The sequence below is a fragment of the Enoplosus armatus genome, chromosome 4, assembly GCF_043641665.1.
Source record: "Enoplosus armatus isolate fEnoArm2 chromosome 4, fEnoArm2.hap1, whole genome shotgun sequence".
Classification (NCBI taxonomy): Eukaryota; Metazoa; Chordata; class Actinopteri; order Centrarchiformes; family Enoplosidae; genus Enoplosus; species Enoplosus armatus.
This window is the reverse complement of record NC_092183.1, coordinates 13,388,434-13,409,709: the sequence shown is the minus strand read 5'-3', so window position 1 is coordinate 13,409,709 and position 21,276 is coordinate 13,388,434. Positions and strand designations below refer to the sequence as shown.

At 42.4% G+C, this 21,276-nt stretch overlaps 1 protein-coding gene across 1 annotated transcript; it reads left to right on the top strand.

The window, feature by feature from the left end:
- Window positions 1-6,916: 6,916 nt before the first annotated feature.
- LOC139284222 (ubiquitin-associated protein 2-like) lies at window positions 6,917-21,276 on the top strand. Its single transcript, XM_070904423.1, has 29 exons — window positions 6,917-6,938; window positions 8,405-8,542; window positions 8,847-8,924; window positions 9,073-9,183; window positions 9,343-9,502; window positions 9,628-9,705; window positions 10,805-10,868; window positions 11,108-11,196; window positions 11,545-11,597; window positions 11,847-11,896; window positions 12,086-12,317; window positions 12,437-12,692; window positions 12,851-12,967; window positions 13,327-13,463; window positions 13,753-14,000; window positions 14,327-14,570; window positions 14,692-14,731; window positions 15,005-15,128; window positions 15,330-15,420; window positions 15,657-15,879; window positions 16,153-16,244; window positions 16,715-16,762; window positions 16,876-16,954; window positions 17,308-17,502; window positions 17,871-18,041; window positions 18,807-18,911; window positions 19,377-19,444; window positions 19,655-19,846; window positions 20,456-21,276. Exons 2-29 carry the CDS (start codon window positions 8,447-8,449, stop codon window positions 20,549-20,551), a joined length of 3,537 nt encoding a protein of 1,178 aa, XP_070760524.1. The 5' UTR covers window positions 6,917-6,938; window positions 8,405-8,446; the 3' UTR covers window positions 20,552-21,276.

The following is a 21,276-nucleotide window of genomic DNA, read 5'->3' as shown; positions in this document are numbered from 1 at the left end:
CACTCAATAGTACTTTTAGGTGCTTACGTATTCAGTGGAGTGTAACAGTAAATATACATACTTTCAAGTCCAATATCAACTCTTGAGTACCTTAAATACTTGAAATATTACCAAACAAGATAAATTCTATGATTTTCTATGTAGAAACTACAGGAATCTCTTTGAACATCATTAATGGAAGTCTCAATCTCTCTCTCCCTTGTCTCCCTCCTCATGCATTCTTCGTTGCACTTACAAAGGTGATTTCACAGGGTACAGAGGAGCGCACACAGGGGATGAGTGGAGTGAATCCACTGTCCTCCCGTTCCCATGCCTTACTTCAGATTCAGTTAAGAGGTGCAAACCAGCAGATAGCTGGTAGGTGAGTGACAACATGTTTTATTACATTGTGGGCTTAATATGGTCTTTTCTCCTTAAATCACTCTAGGGTTATTGTGTATTAGATCAAATGAGCCCAGTAGTATTAGTGTAAAATGACTGAACTAAGAAAGGTGTGTGTGTGCCTGTAGAATGTGGTTTGTCGACCTGGCAGGTAGTGAGAGGGCGTCAGATACCAAAGAACCGGACAGGCAGAGTCGTATGGAGGGAGCTGAGATCAACCAGAGTCTGTTGGCTGTAAGCTACACACACTCATGCATAAAGTTGCATAAAGACATTTGTGGAGGTATGGTGGGATTTCACACGTTTTCATTTGTAATTTTTTTTTTCTCAGCTTAAAGAATGTATCCGGTCCCTTGATCAAGAGCAGTCGCACACACCTTTCAGACAAAGCAAACTTACTCAGGTACTAAGACTTTTGTAACATGTTGATTTTCAGTTTGTTGAGTGTGTTAGTGATACAAGTGTGCAGAAATATCATGGCAGATTTTTTGGTCCAGTCACTAAACTCTCATTCTAGGTTTTGAAAGACTCATTTGTTGGTGACTCAATGACATGCATGATTGCCAACATTTCACCTGGTCACTCAGCAACTGAACACACACTTAATACACTGAGATACGCTGACCGGTAAGTGTGTGTACAAAATGAGATATGTCTTTGAAAAAACATTTTTTTCTTAGATTTTAAAGTAGTGTCAGGGGCTATAGAGGCAATGATCAGTGACTGCTATTTGAGATGTTACATCTACTTGATTTTTCATAGGGTGAAGGAGTTGAGGGGACAGGGAGGATTAAGAGGAGGAAGAAGAGACAAGACAATACCCTCCCCCAAACGAAACCTGTCCAACAGCAACAGCAACAGCAACAGCAGCAGAAGTGGAAGCAGCCATGTTGGCATTCGAGGGAAAAGTCCTCCTAAAAAGCTAAAGTTAGGGAGGCAAAGAGAGGCTTTTGGCCCCAACACACCTTCCACAAAGTTGGCCACAGGGGGCGCAATTCTCTGCTCCACACCGAAGAACAACATATGGGGAGAGGAAACATGTGCAAGAGCAAGAAAGGGAATTGGACTTGATCAAATCACACCAGTCAGAGGTTTGCTGGGAATAGGTGATAAGAGGGAGGGGAGGGCGAGAGCAGGTGGGAGGGAAGGTAGAAGAAGAGAAAGGTATAAAGGAACTGACAGTGCAGGTCACTCAATTGGTAACCAAAATGTCAGGGCAGGGCTGGTCCTTGGAAAAGCAACAGATGAGCAGCTTCACTTGTGGGAAGTACAGAGGGAATCTGGATTCAACTACAGAGAAAAAGAGAACCAGCAAAGCACAAGAGAGGAGGAAAGAAGGCGATTAGAACAGAGAAGACCAGTGCAAAGCAGCAGAGACACATGTAGTGAAGTAGAAAGGCAAAGGGAAGCAGATTTACAAAAGGCTGATGAAAAGGAGAGAGACAGGCATCTTAGACAGTATCACCAGCAACTGCAGCAGTTTATGCCTTCATCTGTCCATCTCTTCTCACCCTCTTCCTCTTCATCTAACCAGGCATCTCTGCCTTCCTCTGTCTCTCCATCTTCCTGTTCTTCTCTCCTACACTCTTCCCGCCTCTCAGTTTCTGCCCTTATGTATCATGGTTTGGAAGAGGCTTTAGATGCGTACAGAGATATGGTTGAGGTGAGGGCTGATGGTAACCGAGGACAGTTGCCTTTCTTCCCCAGTAGAGAGATTAGCTTACAAACCTCCGCAAGCTACAATAAAAATAAAGATGAGGTTGGTCATGGTGACTCAGTTGGTACTGGTGAAGATTGGAGGATATCTAGGGAAGGAACAGAGGCAAGATGTAGACAAGACAGAGGTAAAAGTGAGAGGAGGAGGTCACTGAAGGCAACAGGTGAAGGAGAAGAAAGAGTAAGGAGGGAAGACTGGAGGCCAGTTGGGATGGAAGGAGGAGGAGAGAGGAGTTGGGCTTGGGTGGCAACAACGGAGACAGAACAGGCATACAGGATGACAGGTGCAATGCCAGCTGATGTAGCGGCACCAGTGTCTTACAGCTGTGATTCAGAAGAAAGGAGTGAAGTGGATGAGGAAGGACTAGATGCCTCAGGTGTCCCAGCTGATGGAGTGTGGAGTACTGAGGAGCGAGAAGGAGCTGATGGCTACGGTTTAGTGTCCACCCACAACAGCAATGACTTCTTTAACCAGTCTCCTGTTGAGCCACCCCATCAACGAGCTCCAGCAGAACGACCCCTCTCCCCAGCCTGTGAACATGCCACACTGCTGACCCCTAATAAACTCAGTGATCTCTCCCTCAAATTACAACATACTGGATGCATCTCAAATATCCGTCCTCTACCGTTGCAAAATGCCCAACAGGGAGTGCCATCAAGCAGCCATAGAGAAAAGGAACCATGGTTTGCTGCTAATTCCAATAGAAGAGAGTTTTCAAAAGCTCAACCAGCCACACTACCTCTCACTGCTCCCATCACACAGAATGGATGTAAAATACCTGCTGAGCCGCTTCCTCTTAACATATTATCTGAAAATTCAGCTTACTCTCAGGTACACAAACATCCAGAGGTCAAAGCCAAAATGTCTGTTTTACCTCAAGAAGAGACTTCTCTCAGCTACATCATGGACCCCCTCAGCATCTCCTTGCTTCAAGTGGACCAACAGGTCGCCACAGCCTCGTTCCTCCAAGGGGAACAGAACAACACCTCACTTTGTCCACTTGAGAATGAAAGGTGGGAAGATAACAGTAGGGAAATGGAAAAAAAACATCTCACATGTGCGGAGATGGCAGGGAAAATTGCAGAGGACAAGGATGTAGAATTTCGCCTGTCTCTTCTGGAGCTGCCACAAGCAAAGACCCACTGCCCTCCCACCACTGACCCCATGACAGCTACTTATCACTCTGAGCGAAGAAAAGACATGCGTTGTGCCGCATACAAACATTATGGAATAGGTAAGAGTGAGTTCTGTGTATTTGTGTGTACTAACATATGCTTAAAAATGGGTATGTAAACAATGTTTTATCTTGTCCAGCCATGATGAAGCCTTCTATCCCTGAGGTTATGCTGGTCTCCCTCCAGGACCAAGAGAACAACCACAAACCTCAACCCATGCCAGCTACTGAAGTCCTGGGCAACAAAGCCCCTGTATCTCCACGTAAACCATCTACATGTGCTTCTATGCAAGCTCCTGTCATGCAGTCCATCTCATCCTCTTTCCGGCACTCTGAGAACACCAGTTCACCCAGCTCACACAATCTAATGACAAATGGTGCCACCCAAATGCCACCAGAATATGCACACAATGTGCACAACAAACTTGCTTTTTCCATTTCAACACCACAGTCAGAAAGTCTCTTGGGCCGGTTGAACACATTGCCAAAGCAGTGTCACACACTACAATCATACCATTCAAGCAACTCAAACATCTCACTCCATCCAAACCGTTCTACAGAATCAAATAGTCAAGAGAGCAAAATTAGACCCATAATCCATCTGCCTACGCTGGAAGACTTGGATAACAGCCAGTAAGTACCAGAATTCTCACAATTTTACTTACACAATGGAATCCTAAATTAGTGATACAGCCCATATTGTGTTTGAGAGGCCAGTGCACATTATAACGAGACACAACAACTAGTATTCTGGTTATATGTTAATCCTACAGCCATGATACAGAAATCATACAGACCTCTTTGGTGACAGATTTAGAAAACCTACTGTGTATTTTTGAGTAATGGAGTCATCACAACCTAGATGTTTTTTAGTTTGAATAAAATGTTTGTGTCTTTTTTCTAATCCAATCCAACTTTAGGTGGCGTGTTGTCCAAGCCCATTGGGAGCAGCTAGAAGAGATGGAAGCTTTATGTCGTAAAGAGGGGACCCTTCTGTGCCAGCAACCCGATATGGTCATAATAACTCAAAGCCATATTTGTTAGCTCCTTCCTTTTTGTAAACTATAGATATTTAATTGATTACACACTCGTGTCTGTCCTCACTCTCCTCTTTCTCTCCATCTTAACAGGCATTTGGGGAGTATGTCCACAAGCTGGAGGAGATCATGGAGAGAAAGGCTTGGTGTGTCCACAGCATGATAGCTCAGCTGCAGCCATATCTTAGGAGATAATTATGATCCAATTTCTTGAATCAATTTAGTCAATAATCACTAATATTGTAAGTGCAGCCTATACACTGAAGAAATGCCAGTTATGCAAGCCATGCTGTTTATGAGTGCACAATTTGTCACTGAAAACACTAAATACAGTATGAGTCAATATTAGTATTTTTCCATTTTATAAATATTCAAGTGACTTAAGCTTTAAGAGGCATTGGACAAATTGAAGAGATGTGTTACACAATGGTTCTTGTGCGGAAACTTGCCAAGACATGTTTGCATGTTTATTAGAATCAGAAGGGAACACTATGTCCATGTGTCTACAGATTGCTGTGTGTTTGTGTTTGTTTTTTCCTCTTAGATCCTCAGTGCTGTATATATGCTGATTCAGATGCATACAGTATATTTTGAAATCCATACATATTTAGTTATTTGATCTTACAATGGAAGTGTATTACACTACTGTGGAAACTTGGATGGCTGGTATTCAGAAATGAAGTTATGTTAATAGCTGCTATTTATGTACTGTATACTGTATCTTTTAATTTGATCTAATCCAGCAGGGCTGTACTTTTGCAAGCCCAGTCTTGATCCAATTTTAGGAGTCTCTCCTAGTAACAAGCTTTAGTCTCGCTTGTATTTTTCTTGGTCTTAAAAACTATTAATCTTTAGTTTTTTTCCATGAAAATGACAGCACATGTTCATTTTGAGGCCTGACCTTGGAATTGGAGTTGATCAAGACTTTCAGTTTCCCTGGTTTGAGTCTAATCTTAATTTGTGCTTTACCTGCACTCCCACCAGACTCACCACACCAGCCAAACCTGATTAGGGTTGGTCTTTTGTTTGGCTATGGGCTTGACTAAAACTCTGACTCTGGAATGATGATGCACTGAACCAAAGATGCACTACTAATATTTTGCTAACCTACTTCAAACTTGAGCTCAGGTTGTATTGAGCTGTTTACTTAGTAGTAGGTAGTTGGCAAACTGTTTTCTAGTGTAACTTTTTTTAATAATGAATTGTAAGATTTCTTAATCTTCTGATAAATGATTGTGATACTTGTGAGGCAATGAGACTATTGGTGTAATTTCAGTTTAGGCTACTTGGTTTTTGAAACACAGTTCTAAGGATTTAAAATGGAATTAAATGTGCTTGATAATCAGATTATGTGTTCTGTGTTGTGAAATATTTATATTTGGCAGTAAGTGATTTGATGATTGAGTGGGATAGTGTGCAGATATGATGTTTTATCCATGCATTTGGCTACCAAAATTGCCATCCTTTTATTATGGAAATATTCCACAATGAGCTGAGGGTGATATGGTGAATAAACCAGCCTAAACACAGTAGGAATTCACAATAGGTTCACTTATGCTAGTATTACATCATCATCAAAGACACTTACACAACCTGTTTTGGCTCAAGGAAAAAAAACACACTTCCATAGACACAATATTGAAAGCATAACCCATCAAATTTAAATCTGATCTCACTTCAGGAATTAAATCTGTGCCGACTTTTGCTAAATATGGGAGAATCACCACATAAACTCAGTGGTGGAATGTACATTTACTCAAGTACTTAAGTACAAATTAAAGGTACTTGTACTTGAGTATTTCCATTTTATTCAACTGTATACTTCTACTCATCTACATCTCAGAGGCAAATATTGTACTTTTTACTCCACTACCACTTTGTCTGACAGCTTAAGCTATGACTTACTTTTCAGATTACAATCTTTCATACCCTCCCTATCCAGTGAAAACCACAAATTGGTGATTTTGAATTTGATTTTTTTTTCTGATAAACTTAAGATTAAGTGTTTCTTTATGGGTTGAGAAAATTCCCCTACTTCTTAAATTAAATCAACTATTTTAAAACCCCGTTGTATTAGCTGGAAAATGCATTGTCACAAAGCTGAAAACAGGGCTGTTATTTTAAGATCGTGAAAAGTGGACTGAGATACTTGGTTCTCAAAGGACAGCGACGCCACAAATATATGATGACCTTATAGAATATGACGCACTGCTGTAGATTAAACTACCCAACAGTAGGCTATATAAAGTAGTAAATTTTGCTGATAATACTTGCATACTTTTACTTAAGTCAGGTTTTGAATGCAGGACTTTTACTTGTAGTGGAGTATTTTCACAGTGTGGTATTGCTACGTTTACTTAAGTAAACGATCTGAATACTTCTTTCATCACTGCATATTAATAAACTCTTTGTAAAGAAAGACTTTCCACCAGACTTCAGGATGGAAACACATTACATTACAGAGAAGCGCGCTCCCAGACAGGAACGCGCGCGTCGGGGTACGGTGTTAGACCACCTGACCTGATCGGTGTGTTTTGGTTGGCAGGTTCAGCTTCACAACGTTGAACAACGGCGCTGTGGGTCACGTGACAGCATCTGCTGCTGCTGGCTGAGCGAAGCGTGTTAGCAGGTAAAAGAAAGAATAACGGTTTGTTGTGCTAATAGTACCGATTTAAAAGCCGTTTGAACGACCTAAGCGTCGTGTCGTATGATTTTAAAAGTAGTTTAAGGAAAACCGATCGGCCAATTCAGAGAAACCGTTCGTCCTGTTCGGTAGTTAGCTACCTAGCTAATTCGCTAGCTAGCAGGCGTTGTATCTGTACTGTAGTGCTGCGTTGTATGCGGACGGGCCGTTCACATGCCGGGCAGTTAGCCTGCTGCTGATATCGTAGCTTAACATTAACAGGCCACACGTTTTTCGACAACTTTTCTCTCCCACGCGCCCGTATTACATTCATAGTCCCAAAGTATTGGACACCGACCGTCGTAAATGTTGATACGACACTCGTTTTTTGTTCATTTCGTTTCAGTCATGTTACCCTGCTGGTAACTTGAGCTAGTTAAACATGCAGCTTAGGTTAGCGTGAAGTGACCAACGTTAGCTTTTCTCTTCCTTTACACAAAAGGGTACATCTTCGCACTTGTCACATTTGTTTATTTTTTTTGTTCCCGTGTCGATGAGGCTATACGAACAGCAACCACATTGGTGGTCAGGTTAACTAATTGTATGATTCCACTGCTAATATCTTGCCCGTAGAATATGGCATTTTAACGGTAGGAATCGTGTGTGTATCGCACACGGAACAAAGACGAGCAGCTAGCCAGGCTAACGCTAGCGAGAGCTAGTTGACCTAGCGCTAATGTGAACGTTAGCTAGTACGGCTCATATTTCTGTCGAGCTTCTTTTAATGTTCACCCAAATAAGATTACGAATCAGTCGCAACTTACGGTAGATACAGGCGAATGCAACCACTGATAAGTCGCTATATTATATCGTTAACACTAACAGTGCCGTGCTGTTAAACGTTTGTCTGACAGCCAACATTCGAGTCGGTGGATCTCATTTGTTGTGTTCCCACGCTGACAAGTAGTCAGTTGGTAGTAATTTTAGCTGACAACCAGTTACTATATGTAATATAATCTAACTCAGGGAAGTTGTGTGCTTTCGATTTCCTTGGACACCGTTTAGACCGCCATAAAGCCTAGTTTTTTTTGTGATTACTTATTAATTTTAAGCAAGGCTGTCGCTATCGTGACGTCGTCGATATGTAAAACGTGTTATTCATACTAGCCATAACATATGCTGGTGCATACTCATGTTTTTTGTGTGAGACCGAGGGAGGGTTGTAAGTTGACACCCTGACAGTCCCCCCTTGGCTGGCTAAATTTAACCTGGGGGGGGGGGGGGGGGTTGGTGCGACAGATGGGGTTATAGTCTTACATGGTATACTTGACAACAGTGACTCTCAGTCTGCTTATATTCTGCATACTGTTCTGGCTTTGTACATTTATTCATTATTATATTTTACTAGGAATTGTGAGTGTAACCATCTCACAGGTGGCTGTCATTTCACTTTGCCTCTTTCTCCCCCACAGATTTTTCTATTTTGTACATACATTGTTTTGTATATACTGTATATGATGACTTCAGTGGTCAGCAATCAAGCCCGGGGGACTCGGGACAGAATGCTGCCCACCACCACACAAACAACACAGCCACAGAAACAGATACAGGTGGGTTTTACATACATCCCAGCCTATGGAATTGTCCTGTCAATTAAAATATAGTCTCTTTTCTGTACAATCAAATATTGCCTCACTTAGTATTGAATGTCATCATACTGATATTGAAAGTAAAATGTAATTTGACACTCAAAGGATTGTCCTTCACCAGGACTGTAGTGTCTTTCATTGAAATAAGTAAATAAAACCCTGTGTCTTTTGGTCCAATGTATTGTTTGAATATGATGATGAGGCCAGGTACTGTGCGTTCCTGTTGTGTTGTATTGTTTCTTACTGAACTCTGTTTGTTTACCAGGCCACAGCAGAACAGATTCGTTTAGCCCAAATGATCTATGACAAAAATGATGCTGACTTTGAAGACAAGGTCAAACAGGTAATGTGTTTGTGCATATGCACACACTTAAACAAATACATTTTCTGAATGACCATCATATCTTCCTGGATTCATGGACATTGGCACTCTCATTGCATCACATGATGATCTATCTTAACGCTTTGTGTTTCTGTTTTGCACACCCCAGCTGATTGAGGTAACTGGGAAGACTCAAGATGAGTGCATGGTAGCCCTCCATGACTGCAACGAAGATGTAAACAGAGCCATCAATTTCCTACTGGAGAGCACCTCTGACACAGTAAGAGTCTATGCACAAACCATTCATATACACATATTGTGCTTGTGTTCACATGTCATATGCCAATTTCTCTGGGTTTCTGCAGAGACTAAATTGCCATGAACCATGCTAATTTTAACAATGTAGAGTCAATCTCATTCATTGGTTTACCTCTGTCAGAATTCCTGGGAGACTGTGGGGAAGAAGAGGAGCCTTGGGAAGGAAGGAGGGCCCTCAGAGATAAAGGAGAGCAGGGAGAAGAAAGGAGGAGAGAGGGATGCCAGTCGCGGACGTGGGGCGTCCAACAGGAGGGGCAGAGGCGTCAGCAGAGGGCGTGAAGGTAAGAAAAGGACAAAGGCTCAGAGGCATTTCTCCCATGCCAGTATTGATAATGCCTCTTTAATTTTTAAGTTTTAATTTAATTTCTCAATTTCCTTGTCCCTTTTGTTTCTTGTTGGATTTCAGGTCGGTTAGAGGAGAATGGGTTTGAGGTGGCTCCTGGAGAGAGAGGGGGAGACCGTGGACGCAGGGGGAGGGGCAGAGGTGAGTGCCTCTTCAACGTTTATTGAATATGTTATTTGGTTAGCAATAAGTCTATGCGCAAAGTTGGATTGTACAAAGACAATTGAGAAAAATTGGTATCCATTATTACCAATTACCATAATAATGGGGTTACCCATTTACATTTACATTTTCTAAAAGGAATTTGTCCCATTAATGTAAAGAGATATCAAAAACTAAAGGATAAAAACTGAAATGGACATTTCAAAAGTAAACATGAAGTTTGGTAAACTAAAACATTGTCAAGCCAAATCAGATTGGGTTTACTGGTAGACATTGAAAACCTCTGCCTTCTTGCATGCTACAGTTCACCGGTTGCTCAAACATTTCCACGAATTTAGGTTTTTTGTTTTTTTTAGGCAAATTGTAATATTGTCTGTTTTTTGTTAACTGCAATCCTTGGATAAGGGATTTAGGTTCGATGTTATTGTGCATGCTTTGGTGACGTAGCTGGCAGCATATCTATTTGTGTCTGCAGGCATGTAGAGCATTGCAGCACTCATCATATGTGGAATGTGCTCAGTCCCTGCAGCTGCTTGAGTGTGTAGTGGTGGGGGGGTTGTCGTTGATGGATAAAGAGATTGAGAAGGTGGAAATTTGTAGAATCGGACTTGATTTGTAGCTTTCTTTGTAACAACAAGTGATGTAAGAATGGATAGGTCAATCGGGACGTGTTTCAGAACAAATTGTCAGATAGCTGATTATGCTTTAACCACAGAGAAATGCATGTATTCTCCTGGCTGCTTGTCTTTTATCAATAACTGTTAAATGTCTTCTATTAATACATTGAACCAAAAGTAAAACTTCACTTCAAGATATTATTTGGCCAAAAACAGATCTTAGACTATTAAGACCTAAGACAGTCTGTCTGTTATCCCCTTTGCCCATGTTTGTATGTTTTTGACAGCACAATTTGTGTGATTTGTGAGTGTGCACTGTATTATTGGTTTACTTACTGAGCACAATCGCAATGCTACATTTTAAGAAAAAATCAGGTATAAAACATGATGGAAAAGAAAAGACACAAGAGTTGATGTTGAAAGGGACCAGTCAGCAGATGTCATCTGGTTGTTGTCCTCAGGGGCAGGGGGTCGCGGTAGAGGAAGAGCAGCTGCTGGCAACAGGTTCTCCTCCCAGGGAATGGGGTAAGAACTTATGCTTGGTGTAAACCGTAAGCCTGAAGTAAGATGAGGAGGTGGTGATGGTGATTACAAGCACATATCTTAAAAACAAATGTGTGGAAAAACCTAAGTTTCTGAATCTCCTCAGTAGCATCAACATACCAGACTGTAATCTTTTCAGTTTTTCTTGTGTTGGCTCATCTTCCCAAGTTGTTTCTTCACCTTTCCTGTTGTCTCTTCTTTCTACTCTCTGCTTCTTTCAGCACCTTCAATCCTGCTGACTACACGGCTAACTCTGGAGCTCGCCAGGAGACATGGGAAGGGGATGGCAACGAACCTGCTGAGGGAGCTAGTAAGGAAAATCACATAAGATGTCATGTTTTGACACCGTTTCCTACTTTTGCTGTGGAATGATTTAATTGTTAGCTTAAAAGCACCAGCCTTGTCTAGTGTTCACCTGCCCCAAATCAGCGAGAATTTCCAAATCCAGGCTACAAGGTGCTAAAGAAAAGCAGAATTCAAGCAGAAATTAGCAAAATAATCCTCATGTTGGATTCAAGGGCTTACACTTTATACTTAGTGTTTTACTAAAGCAGTCACTGTACTATATTTTATAACACTGCTTTGGGGTTGGTTGCTGAGAATATATCATGAGTATGTGTGAAAATGGCAACATTAACATGGTTGTTTTTTATTTTAGAAGCATGGGGAGGCAATGCGGAAGACTGGACTTCTGAAGACTGGACTGAGGATGTAAGGCTGCTGAAAGTGATTTGCAATGCTTCAGTTTGAGAGCTTACTGAAAGTTTGTTTAGCCTGCCTAATGTCTAGTGTTATTGGCTACTGATGTTAACTCACTAAACACTATTGGTAAAGAGTGAGTGATTTTATGTTGTGTAACACTATCTGTTTTGCTCTGAATGGTGGTTTATATACAGTATAGCACATATGGCTATATTAATCTGATCGATGACTGTTTGTACTTCCTGTCCTTTCTCACAGTTGTCTGAGACCAAAGTATTCACTGCCTCTTCTGCTCCAGCAAACCACAAGTAAGCCATCCTGCCAGTCCAGTCACTTAAAACACTATAGAGGCAGTAAACAGGCTTTGTTTTGGAGAATAACATTTTATTAATCTGCGGCTATTTTCTCCTTGTCGACCCTCCTCCCAAAACCTGTCTTGTCTCCCAATCTTCACACCTCCCACTCTTCCTGCCCTCTTGTCTCCTGCTTCTCCTCAGTGTGGACTTGGCTGGCCTACTGCCTAAGGCTGGAGTGGCTGTCGGGGGTTCTATGGACTCTGACTTGGGGGCGATAGTCGATGGCCCCTCAGCTGAGGATTTGGGACAAAGCCTGGTGTTTACCAATTCCCACCACAATGGACGCACTGCAACACACAGCTACGCACACGCCACAGCCAACAGCTACGCCCATGCCGCCTCTGCTGGTACCACCTACGCACATGCTGCACTGGTACAGACACACACACTCTTAAACATGTGCAAACACTTGCATGCATCTTTATGTGTCAAATACACACTAATATGGTATCAGTGTATTCAGTTCTTGTTTTGCTTTTCTCATCCTCCCAGTCCTCTGTCCTGGGTTCTGGTTTTGGGTCCTTGAATGCACCTAAGCCAACACCTGCCTCTGACATCAGGACATCAGAGCAGCTCAACGGTCCTCGGCTTGGTCAGAGAGCCAGTCAGACGTTGGTCACCTGCAACAACAGTAGTGTTTCCAAAGATGCAGGGCCGCCTCCAATACTGAACCCTGCTCCTGCCTCCTCTCCCTCTGTAGAAGTCAAGGCTCAGAGAGTTGACAACGGCCTTGTTACTGCCCAACACTGTAAGTTTATCTCAAAGTAAATAAGAAATCCATCACAGAAATTTAAGACATGACTATTAAATCTTAACTAATTGTTCTTGATGATAACATTGAAAGAGATACGGCGCACTGCAGTAAGGAGTTATATGAATAAATGTATTTGTCCCCATTGTCTTTAGTGGAGATGAAGCTTCAGCCTGAGCCATCAGCGGTGCTCAGCCAGCTAGCTCAGAGGCAGCAACAGTCCTCCATCCTTCTCACCACAGAACATGCTCCACAGGTCCCCACCCCACCAGGTAGGACTGCAGAACAGTATCATACTATGACTACTATACTATACTATGAGCATACCACATGATATTAGAGCTACAACTCAACCAGTTATTTTCATAATTGAATATTGGATTAATTGGATAGGAATACCAGCAACAGCAGATTGTGCTACATGACCCACTGAGCTATTTAGTAACCATGGTAGCAAAGGTGAGAGAACAGAGAGAATAATAACATTTAAATTTCCTTCTGCCTCGTTTTTGGACCTGTGGCATCATGGCTGTATCACCATCTTCATTATGTCTTGCTCTAACAATCATTTTAACGCTGCCGTGCTGTATTCAACAATGTGAATGGGACTGCCACCATCAATCTCTTTCAGGTCATGAGTCCTCAGTCCCTCTTATAAGAGATGGAGCTTCTCCAGGAGTGAAGCTGCCAGGCATGGAGCCTCCCATCACAGAACCCCCTCAGCGGCAGCTAAAGACACAGAGACGCAGAGTACCTCCTCCCTCAAAGGTAAACTTTCTGATATCTGAACCTTTTTATCAGACTGAAAAGTGTAATAACATCCATGCAAAAATAGCAAAAGAGCGATATTACTTGCACGACAGGGTAGAAACTGAAAGTCTGAAATAATTGATCTGCTCTCACCTGCTTGATGAGACAAACCAGCTAGCTGACTGGGCATGTGTTAAGGACAGACGGAATAAACATTTTACACGTAGTACAAAAACAAATTCAAAATAATAAAAAGTGATTAAGTATATTGACCCAGTTATACTTAATTCCCTCCTTGTCTACTCAGATCCCGTCGTCAGCCGTGGAGATGCCGGGCTCAGCAGATATATCTGGCCTGAATGTTCAGTTTGGAGCTCTTGACTTTGGGTCTGAGGCTGGTAGTGGAACGGTAGACATGGCACAGACGGAGTCGGCCAGGGAACAAGCCCCGGCTCAGGCCCCTCCTCCAGTAGCTCTAGCTCCCATGCCTGGCCCTACTGCTGTTCCCACACAGCAGCCACAGAGCAGCCTGTTCTCCAAGCCTGGACCTGTGAGGTGTGTGTTGTTTTGAATTGTGTGTGTGAGGCACAGGTTTGTCAGAATTTGTACCTTCATACATTCTTATTTTTTGTATGTGTGTATCTGTCTAGCAAGACATATTGGAAACCATTCCAGATGGAATTGCAAAAAGCAGAGCACTATAGCCATTTATCAATGAGCTAAAAGGGTTTAGAGAATGTCTTCATTTTAGCTGTTACAGCTGGAAAGGCTTGTATGTTTTTAAATTAAACCAGTGATAATACACCATGACTCTACTTCTGCCACATTCTCAGTATGTGTATTGTGTATTTGTCTTTCCCCCTCTTCCTTTCTATAAACAGTGAACACATGAGCAGCTTATCCACCTTACCGTCAGCTGTATCAGATCCCAGCTTCCCCTCACCATCGTTGGGTTTACCCAGTGCCACGCCCTCCCCCTCCCTGGGTCTTCCCAGTGCAGCGGCTCCACCCTCTTCTACAGCCCCTACCGCAGCTAGCCGTGTGGAGAGCAGTGGCCCACGGTCCCTGCCACCTCATCTAGGCTTCTCTCAGAGCAAAGATGTCCCCTCAGCTGCTGCTCTCACGGTGAGGATAAACCTGTTTCTCTCTGTTTGCATAAGCAACCCAAAGGGCTCAATGTCTGCTTAATCCCTGACAGAAAGCAGAATGATGAAACTAAGACTTTGATAATTTCTTGTTCTCATAGAATGGCTACAGTGGCATGAAGTCGCAGAGCACACAGGACAGTAAGTATTAAGCATTGTCTGCTCTAGAGAACTACACTGGAGTGGCTAATAAAATCCAATATAATTAATATTGATTGCTAAATGCATCCGATAAGTGGAAAGAGTCCTTTCAGTGAAAGTGGATGAGGTTTGATAAAGACCATGTAATACTCAACCCATCTTTCTCATCCTACTTTGTTTTATGTATTCTGTTTTATCCCTCCTCCCACAATCAGTTTGTAACATCAACACACAATAATTTACACCAATATCTCTCACTTTTTTTTAAACCAGCTACGTCATCGAGAACAGTGAAAACTGAGTCTCCCGTTATGACGAGTGACAGTGGCCCTGGCCACCACATCCCCTCACCTGCAGTTACACCTTCCCACTCAACATCCATCCCCTCGCTCAGCAGGTATGGGATGGTTCAGACACATTGGCATTTTATATTGCCGATTGATTGATTTATTTGTGTGTGTTTTTTTTCTGGAGATAATGATGGTTACAAGCACATATCTTAATCCTTTATGTGGAAATATCTTTCACTGAATCTCGCATCATTCCCCTCATGCTTCCTGGTACTTCCAAGTACTTTTGTTGCTGCATCAGATTTAAGCAGGCTGACAGAATCACTCTACTCTCTTTCTAGTCACGTTACCAGTACTCACTCATCTGGATCAGCCCTCGCCACAAGCTCCTCCCTCACTGTAAGTGTGTACATGCTTGCACACAGTCACAAAATTACTCCATCTACTACATCACTCTGCAGTTGTGGTAATAAAAGGATATGTGGTGTATTTGCCGAAAAATTTAGACACTTGTTGTGCAGTTGGGTCATTTGAGTGCCAGACTTTTTGCTAAGCCTTGAGGCTTAGGCTGACCTACGAAACAGTTGCTGGTTCTCCTCTCACGCACCGTCTCTGCTCTTGTCCTGTTCTGTCAGATAAATAATGAGGAGAGCAGCAGTAGTGGCAACCTCCATGCCTTTTCATCATCGTCGTCCAGCCAAGCTGTTAATCCCAGTCCTTCAATTCCCCTGGCTGTTAGCAGCTCAACCATCAATGGTCTGCACCCATCTGGAGCACCGGGTCTAACTCATAATGGCACAAATGCCACACTCTCAGCAGCAGGCAGCCGCACGGCACCCCTACTCACCACTACGTCCGGTAGGGTCCACACAGTAATTACATCACCATAACACAGGAGTTCATTTAAAAATACTATATCTTCAATACAATTCCCCTTGTTTTGTTGTTTCCAACTTTAATTCACAGTAAATGTAATCAGGCTGTTTTGACACTAAACTAAGACTGTACAGGTCTATACAAAATTTCTAGATTATGTCGAAATACAATTCACAAGATGATTACTTAATTCAAAATTAAGTGATTCTCACCCCCTTTTAAGTGAAGTAAAAAATCCTTGTTTCTCCTCGCCAGGTAAAGCTCCTCCCAACTTGGCCCAAGGGGTACCGCCTCTCCTGGCCAACCAGTACATTATGGGCCCTGGTGGCTTGCTTCCTGCTTACCCGGTAACTACACGCTTTCCTGATAGTTTACTTGCTTGTGTATTGATTAGTCCCCTGGGTTTTTTAAAGGGAAAGGATTGTACCACGAAGAATAGATGGGTGTTTAGTGTCTTTCTCAAGGCTTTAACCTACAGAGAACAGTTTTGCATCTTCATTCCGTCATCAATTTGGTTTAAGGTGTACAGACATGAGGCCTTACAAAGAGCCCTGCATTTACCATGAGTGGGTACACTGAATTAAACAAGTATGGCAGTGAGTTAAATCCTTATTCTATAGTGCTTTTCAGTGTTGACTGTTTTAGTAGGTTCTGATCAAACGTGGCATCTATGGGATGCACTGATACACTGACTAAAGCTGGTTAGAAGATAAAACTAAAATAGAGTTTTCAGGCAACAGAGAGGTTTAGTAGAGACCCCAACATGGTACTAAATAATCACCAGTTCTTCCCTCCATTGTCTTTATTTCAACAGCAGATCTATGGATACGAGGACTTGCAAATGCTGCAGTCTCGCCTTCCTATGGTGAGTCTACTGCATTTGTTCTATCATGTACCCTGCTGCGTATTACTTTTGGTTCTAGTATTGTTTTTTAGCATTTTAATTATAGTTTTTTTTTTCCCCCTCTTTCTACACAGGACTATTATGGTGTAACATTCCCTGGTACTACGGCTGCTATGCCCGGAAGAGATGGCCTGACCAATAATCCATATTCTGGTATGTCAAATGTTATGTTGAGTTTGAGTTGTTATATCTAATGACCTTGCATTATGTTTCTAGATACACTCACACGGAACAATTGGCAGAATTACTCCCCATTTCATAGAACTACTGTCTGTCCATACCATTTTTCTTTCCATTTATAGCAATCATTTTTGCACTTGAGCATTAAGTATATTGACTACATCAACATAGTGATTTCGACTTATCAGCAACTGTGGTGAAGCACTTTTTCTTAATTCAGTGGCTTTGTGATAATTCACATTAGCTGTTCAACAGACCGGAAACGTAATTTTAGATTTATTTTTCCATCTTCAGTTTTGTCTATTCTACCATTGTTTTCTGTCCAGGTGAGGCGACAAAGTTTGGCAGGAATGATTCTTCGTCTCCAGCTCCCCCAACCAGCCTGTCTACAGCCGGGGTGCAGTCACAGCCCCAACAGGCTCCCCAGGCAGGAACACAGGGCCAGGGACAGAGCCAGGGTCAGCAAACACAGAACCAGGCCTTCCTCAATCCCCCTCTGCCCCCTGGCTATGGATACACTGGTAAGGAAAAGCTAGATTATGTTTAATGATGACCATGTTAGGCAAATTAATTTCCAGTTGACTCATCTGTGCACTTAACATTTACTCCTAATGCAAATTCCAGGTTTAGTTACCATTTTCCGTCTTTATTTTTGGCTTCATGTTTATAAGGCCTGTTGAAATGAGTACTTGAAGCTAGAACTTTTTTGATTTTTTTTTTTTATACAACTGTTAATGTAGACACAAAGCCAATTTGAGTTTGTGTAGACTGTATTAATGTAACACTGCTCATTAACAAGCTCAAGACCACTTCTCATTGTTGTTAGACATTTGGATAGCAATCTGCTTTCATTGCACTTGCATTCATTTTCTAACTTGACATCTTACAGGTCTGCCGTACTATGCTGGTGTGCCGGGAGTTCCCTCAGCCTTCCAGTATGGCCCCACCGTCTTTGTGCCTCCTGCTTCAGCTAAGCAACCTACAATGGGCCTGGCAAACCCCTCCAATCAGTACCACCAACAGCATCAGCCCAGTTACGGACAGCATGCATATGGCACAGGTAAGATCAGGACACAGCAGGAAGGCTCTGTCAATTAACACAGCACATTCTTTTCAGAGTCAAGTAATGGTGAAGTTTTTTTGTGAAGTTTATATCCAGCAGTTGTAATTTAGCTTTTGAATTTAATTGATTTGAGCCTGTGCGTGTCTATTTAAACTGTGACAGCACAGGTTTATCTTAAATTATTAGTCAGTTATCACAGTACCACAAACTGTTGCTGCAAAAGTAGTTGAAAAGGTTATACCGGTGTCATATATGTGTGTGTGTGTATATATATATATATATATATATATATATATATATATATATATATATATATATATATATATATATATATATATATATATATATATATAGGTACAGCTAAGAGTACAGGTATTGGTGTGTGTCTACAGAGCCCTTGGCATAAAATAAGTGTGAGGGAGGCAAAAGAGAACTCCACTTCCAACCCTTTATTCATGTACACCAAATGCTGCATGTGCGTGTGGAATTGGGCCTGTGTTTTTTGCTTGTGCTGCATGCATAGCTCAAACCCCCTGCTGAAGTTGGACACGGCTCAATATAGACGCTGCTGCCATTTTAGTCAGGTTACCTTACCGCCTCTCTCTCCCCTGCCCCCCTCTCTCTACTCCTCCCATCCTCTTTCCTCTTCCTTTACTTCTCTTTGCCTCATCTGTTCTCCATCTCCTTTCTCTTCCTACCCCCTCCCTCTCATGCTCGCTCTGCCTCCTCTCTTCTTCTGTACTCCTCCCCCTCCTCCTTCAGCCTTTGATGACCTGTCTCAAGCCCACGGTGGGGAGTACAGTAAGGGAGGGTACGGAGGCTCTGCCCAGTCACAGGCCAAGTCAGCGGGCAGCGGCCCAGGGAAAGGTACACACAAAACACATGTGCGCGCACTCTCTAACAACACACACAAAGTCAGTGGGCATTTTCTTGTGGGGAAAAACGGATGTACTCACAATTGCAGATGATTCTACAGTCGAGAGTGTTCTGGAGAAAGGTGTGTATATGCATGTGTGTGATTGCACTTTGAAGTGCACATAAATGGATACATGCAGGGGGTGTAAAGAATAATAAAAATAAAAAAGTGAGAAACATGCCTCTGCGCCTCCTCACTTAATATGCTTCTTCCTACTGGCTGCCCCCGTCCTACTAACCGTGGAAATGAACATTCAGTGCTTATTTATCAGTGAAGTGACAGTTGTTCTTTTTCCCCCTTAACCCCTTGATTTTCCTCTCTATCGTTTTCTTCTGCCCTTTTTTGCTTTCCTCCCTTCCCTCTTAAATTCCAATCTCTTCCCTTCTCCACCCCATTCATTCTCCTCTCAGCACCAGGACTGTCAGGGTCAGGAACCAGTGGAGGAGTACCTGACATGGGAGGTTCAATCTACAGCAAAACTCAGGTAAGTGACTTGCTGTCCTGTTGTTGCTGGGCCTGTTTGTAAGATGATAGAAGTCTTACAATCACACTTAAGTGATTTTTTTTTTTTTTAGGGAATGCTAATTGAAATGTACATGATTTTCATATCATTTGTTTCTCAACCTTTGTACGTACATTTACTTGATCAAGTTGACCTGTATTTTAACCTTTTGTCTCTCTCGATTCTCCTCAGTCATTTGACAAGCAGGGCTTCCACACAGGGACACCACCTCCCTTCAGCCTGCCTTCAGCACTGGGAGGAACCGGGCCTCTGAACCCTGGGGGTGCTCCTGGCTACGCCCCTGCTCCCTTCCTCCACATCTTGCCACCGCACCAACAGCCCCACTCCCAGCTGCTGCACCATCACCTCACACAGGACGGACAGGTAAACTAAGTCGATGCATACATCACATTCTGCCCACCCAAGGTTTCACAAAATAAGTTTGCATCATAAGAAGTGTAAATCTGGGTATTTGTGATTTTGTCCATTGTATTAGACACCCATGTTTTCTGAAGAGCTGTGACCTCAGCATCGAGTTGTAGTTAGCTGACGTAGGTGAGCAACCAAACAAGACTGCTCCTGTGCATTAACCTGCATGCCTGCAGTATTCAGAAACTTAATAGGTCTTTTTGACCAAATAGTCACAGGAACATTTTGCCCCAAGAACTAAAAAGTCAGGCACTAAAAGGCTTTTGTTTGAGCAGTCAGTAGCAGTCATCATTGAAAACTCTACCCTGATGCTTCCTGGGCCCTCAGAAAGTACTACCTTGGGAACAGATATTTTCAGGGAGCAGGAACCACACTGCAGGGACCTAAAATGGATCTGTAGGTTTCTGTGGGCTGTGCTAGTGAAGTTGAGTCCCTCAAAAGTCACCTAGAAATGTTCTTGCAGCTGGAAAGGGTTAATAAACTTCATGGGAAATTAAATACACCTGTTAGGTAGTTACTTGGTCTAAAACATGATTGATTGAGTGGACTTCTTGTTCTCCGCAGGGTGGTCCTGGTCAGCGAAGTCAGTCCAGCAGCATGCAGCAGAAATCCCAAGGCAGCAAGTCCAGCTATGGCAGCTCCCCCTACTGGGCCAACTGAGGAATGCTTCCCCCTCCCCCAAAAGGCTGTGTGTGTGCGTGTGTGTAAAGCTAAAACAAAAAAACAAAGACACACTACCCTCACAATGAGCAACTTTGGGCCTCCTCGCCCTGCTCCCCCCACCTCCACAAGTCCTCATAAGTCTTTTGGGTTCTCTCTTCCCCCGTTTTCAAAATTGGTTGTACATGTAAGATATTTATGTATGTATTTATATATATATACTGTATATGTAATAGTAGAACATGAAATGTGGTTGCTGCATTTTATTTTTGAAGGACTTTTTGTTTACTTTTTTCAAAACTGCAGGAAAAGATGTTACATTAAGACAGAATGAGATGAGAGAGCGAGTGAAGAAGATAAATGATCTAAAACTTCCTGTAAGAAACAAGAAACAAGAAACCAGAAAAAGGAAAAGGAGAGAGCTATAGCACTGATTGCATATGAGGACATTTCAGATGGGGGTGGGGTTTATAATAACTAACTGCATCTGTCTCGTCTTTTTTTTTTTTTTATACATAACTTCCTGTATGACCAGGCTCATCCCCCAAACTTCATTTTGTAGCTTCCTGTCTTTCCCTCCCGCCTCTCTCCCTCCCTTCTGGAGGGTTGCCTACTCCTTATGTCAACACCTTCAGTTTAAAGACAGACTTGCCCATTTAAATTTTATATTTTAATTTAATTTTAACCCTGATTTCCCTCGAAATAAAAATTCTGAGCAGTTCAAA

Bases quoted from the DNA above. Each gene is read 5' to 3' on its own strand.
- LOC139284222 (XM_070904423.1), top strand. From the start codon at position 8,447: ATGATGACTTCAGTGGTCAGCAATCAAGCCCGGGGGACTCGGGACAGA. The intron at 11,197-11,544 runs GTAAGGAAAATC...TTTTTATTTTAG, and splicing joins CGAACCTGCTGAGGGAGCTA to AAGCATGGGGAGGCAATGCG. The intron at 19,847-20,455 runs GTAAACTAAGTC...TGTTCTCCGCAG, and splicing joins ACCTCACACAGGACGGACAG to GGTGGTCCTGGTCAGCGAAG.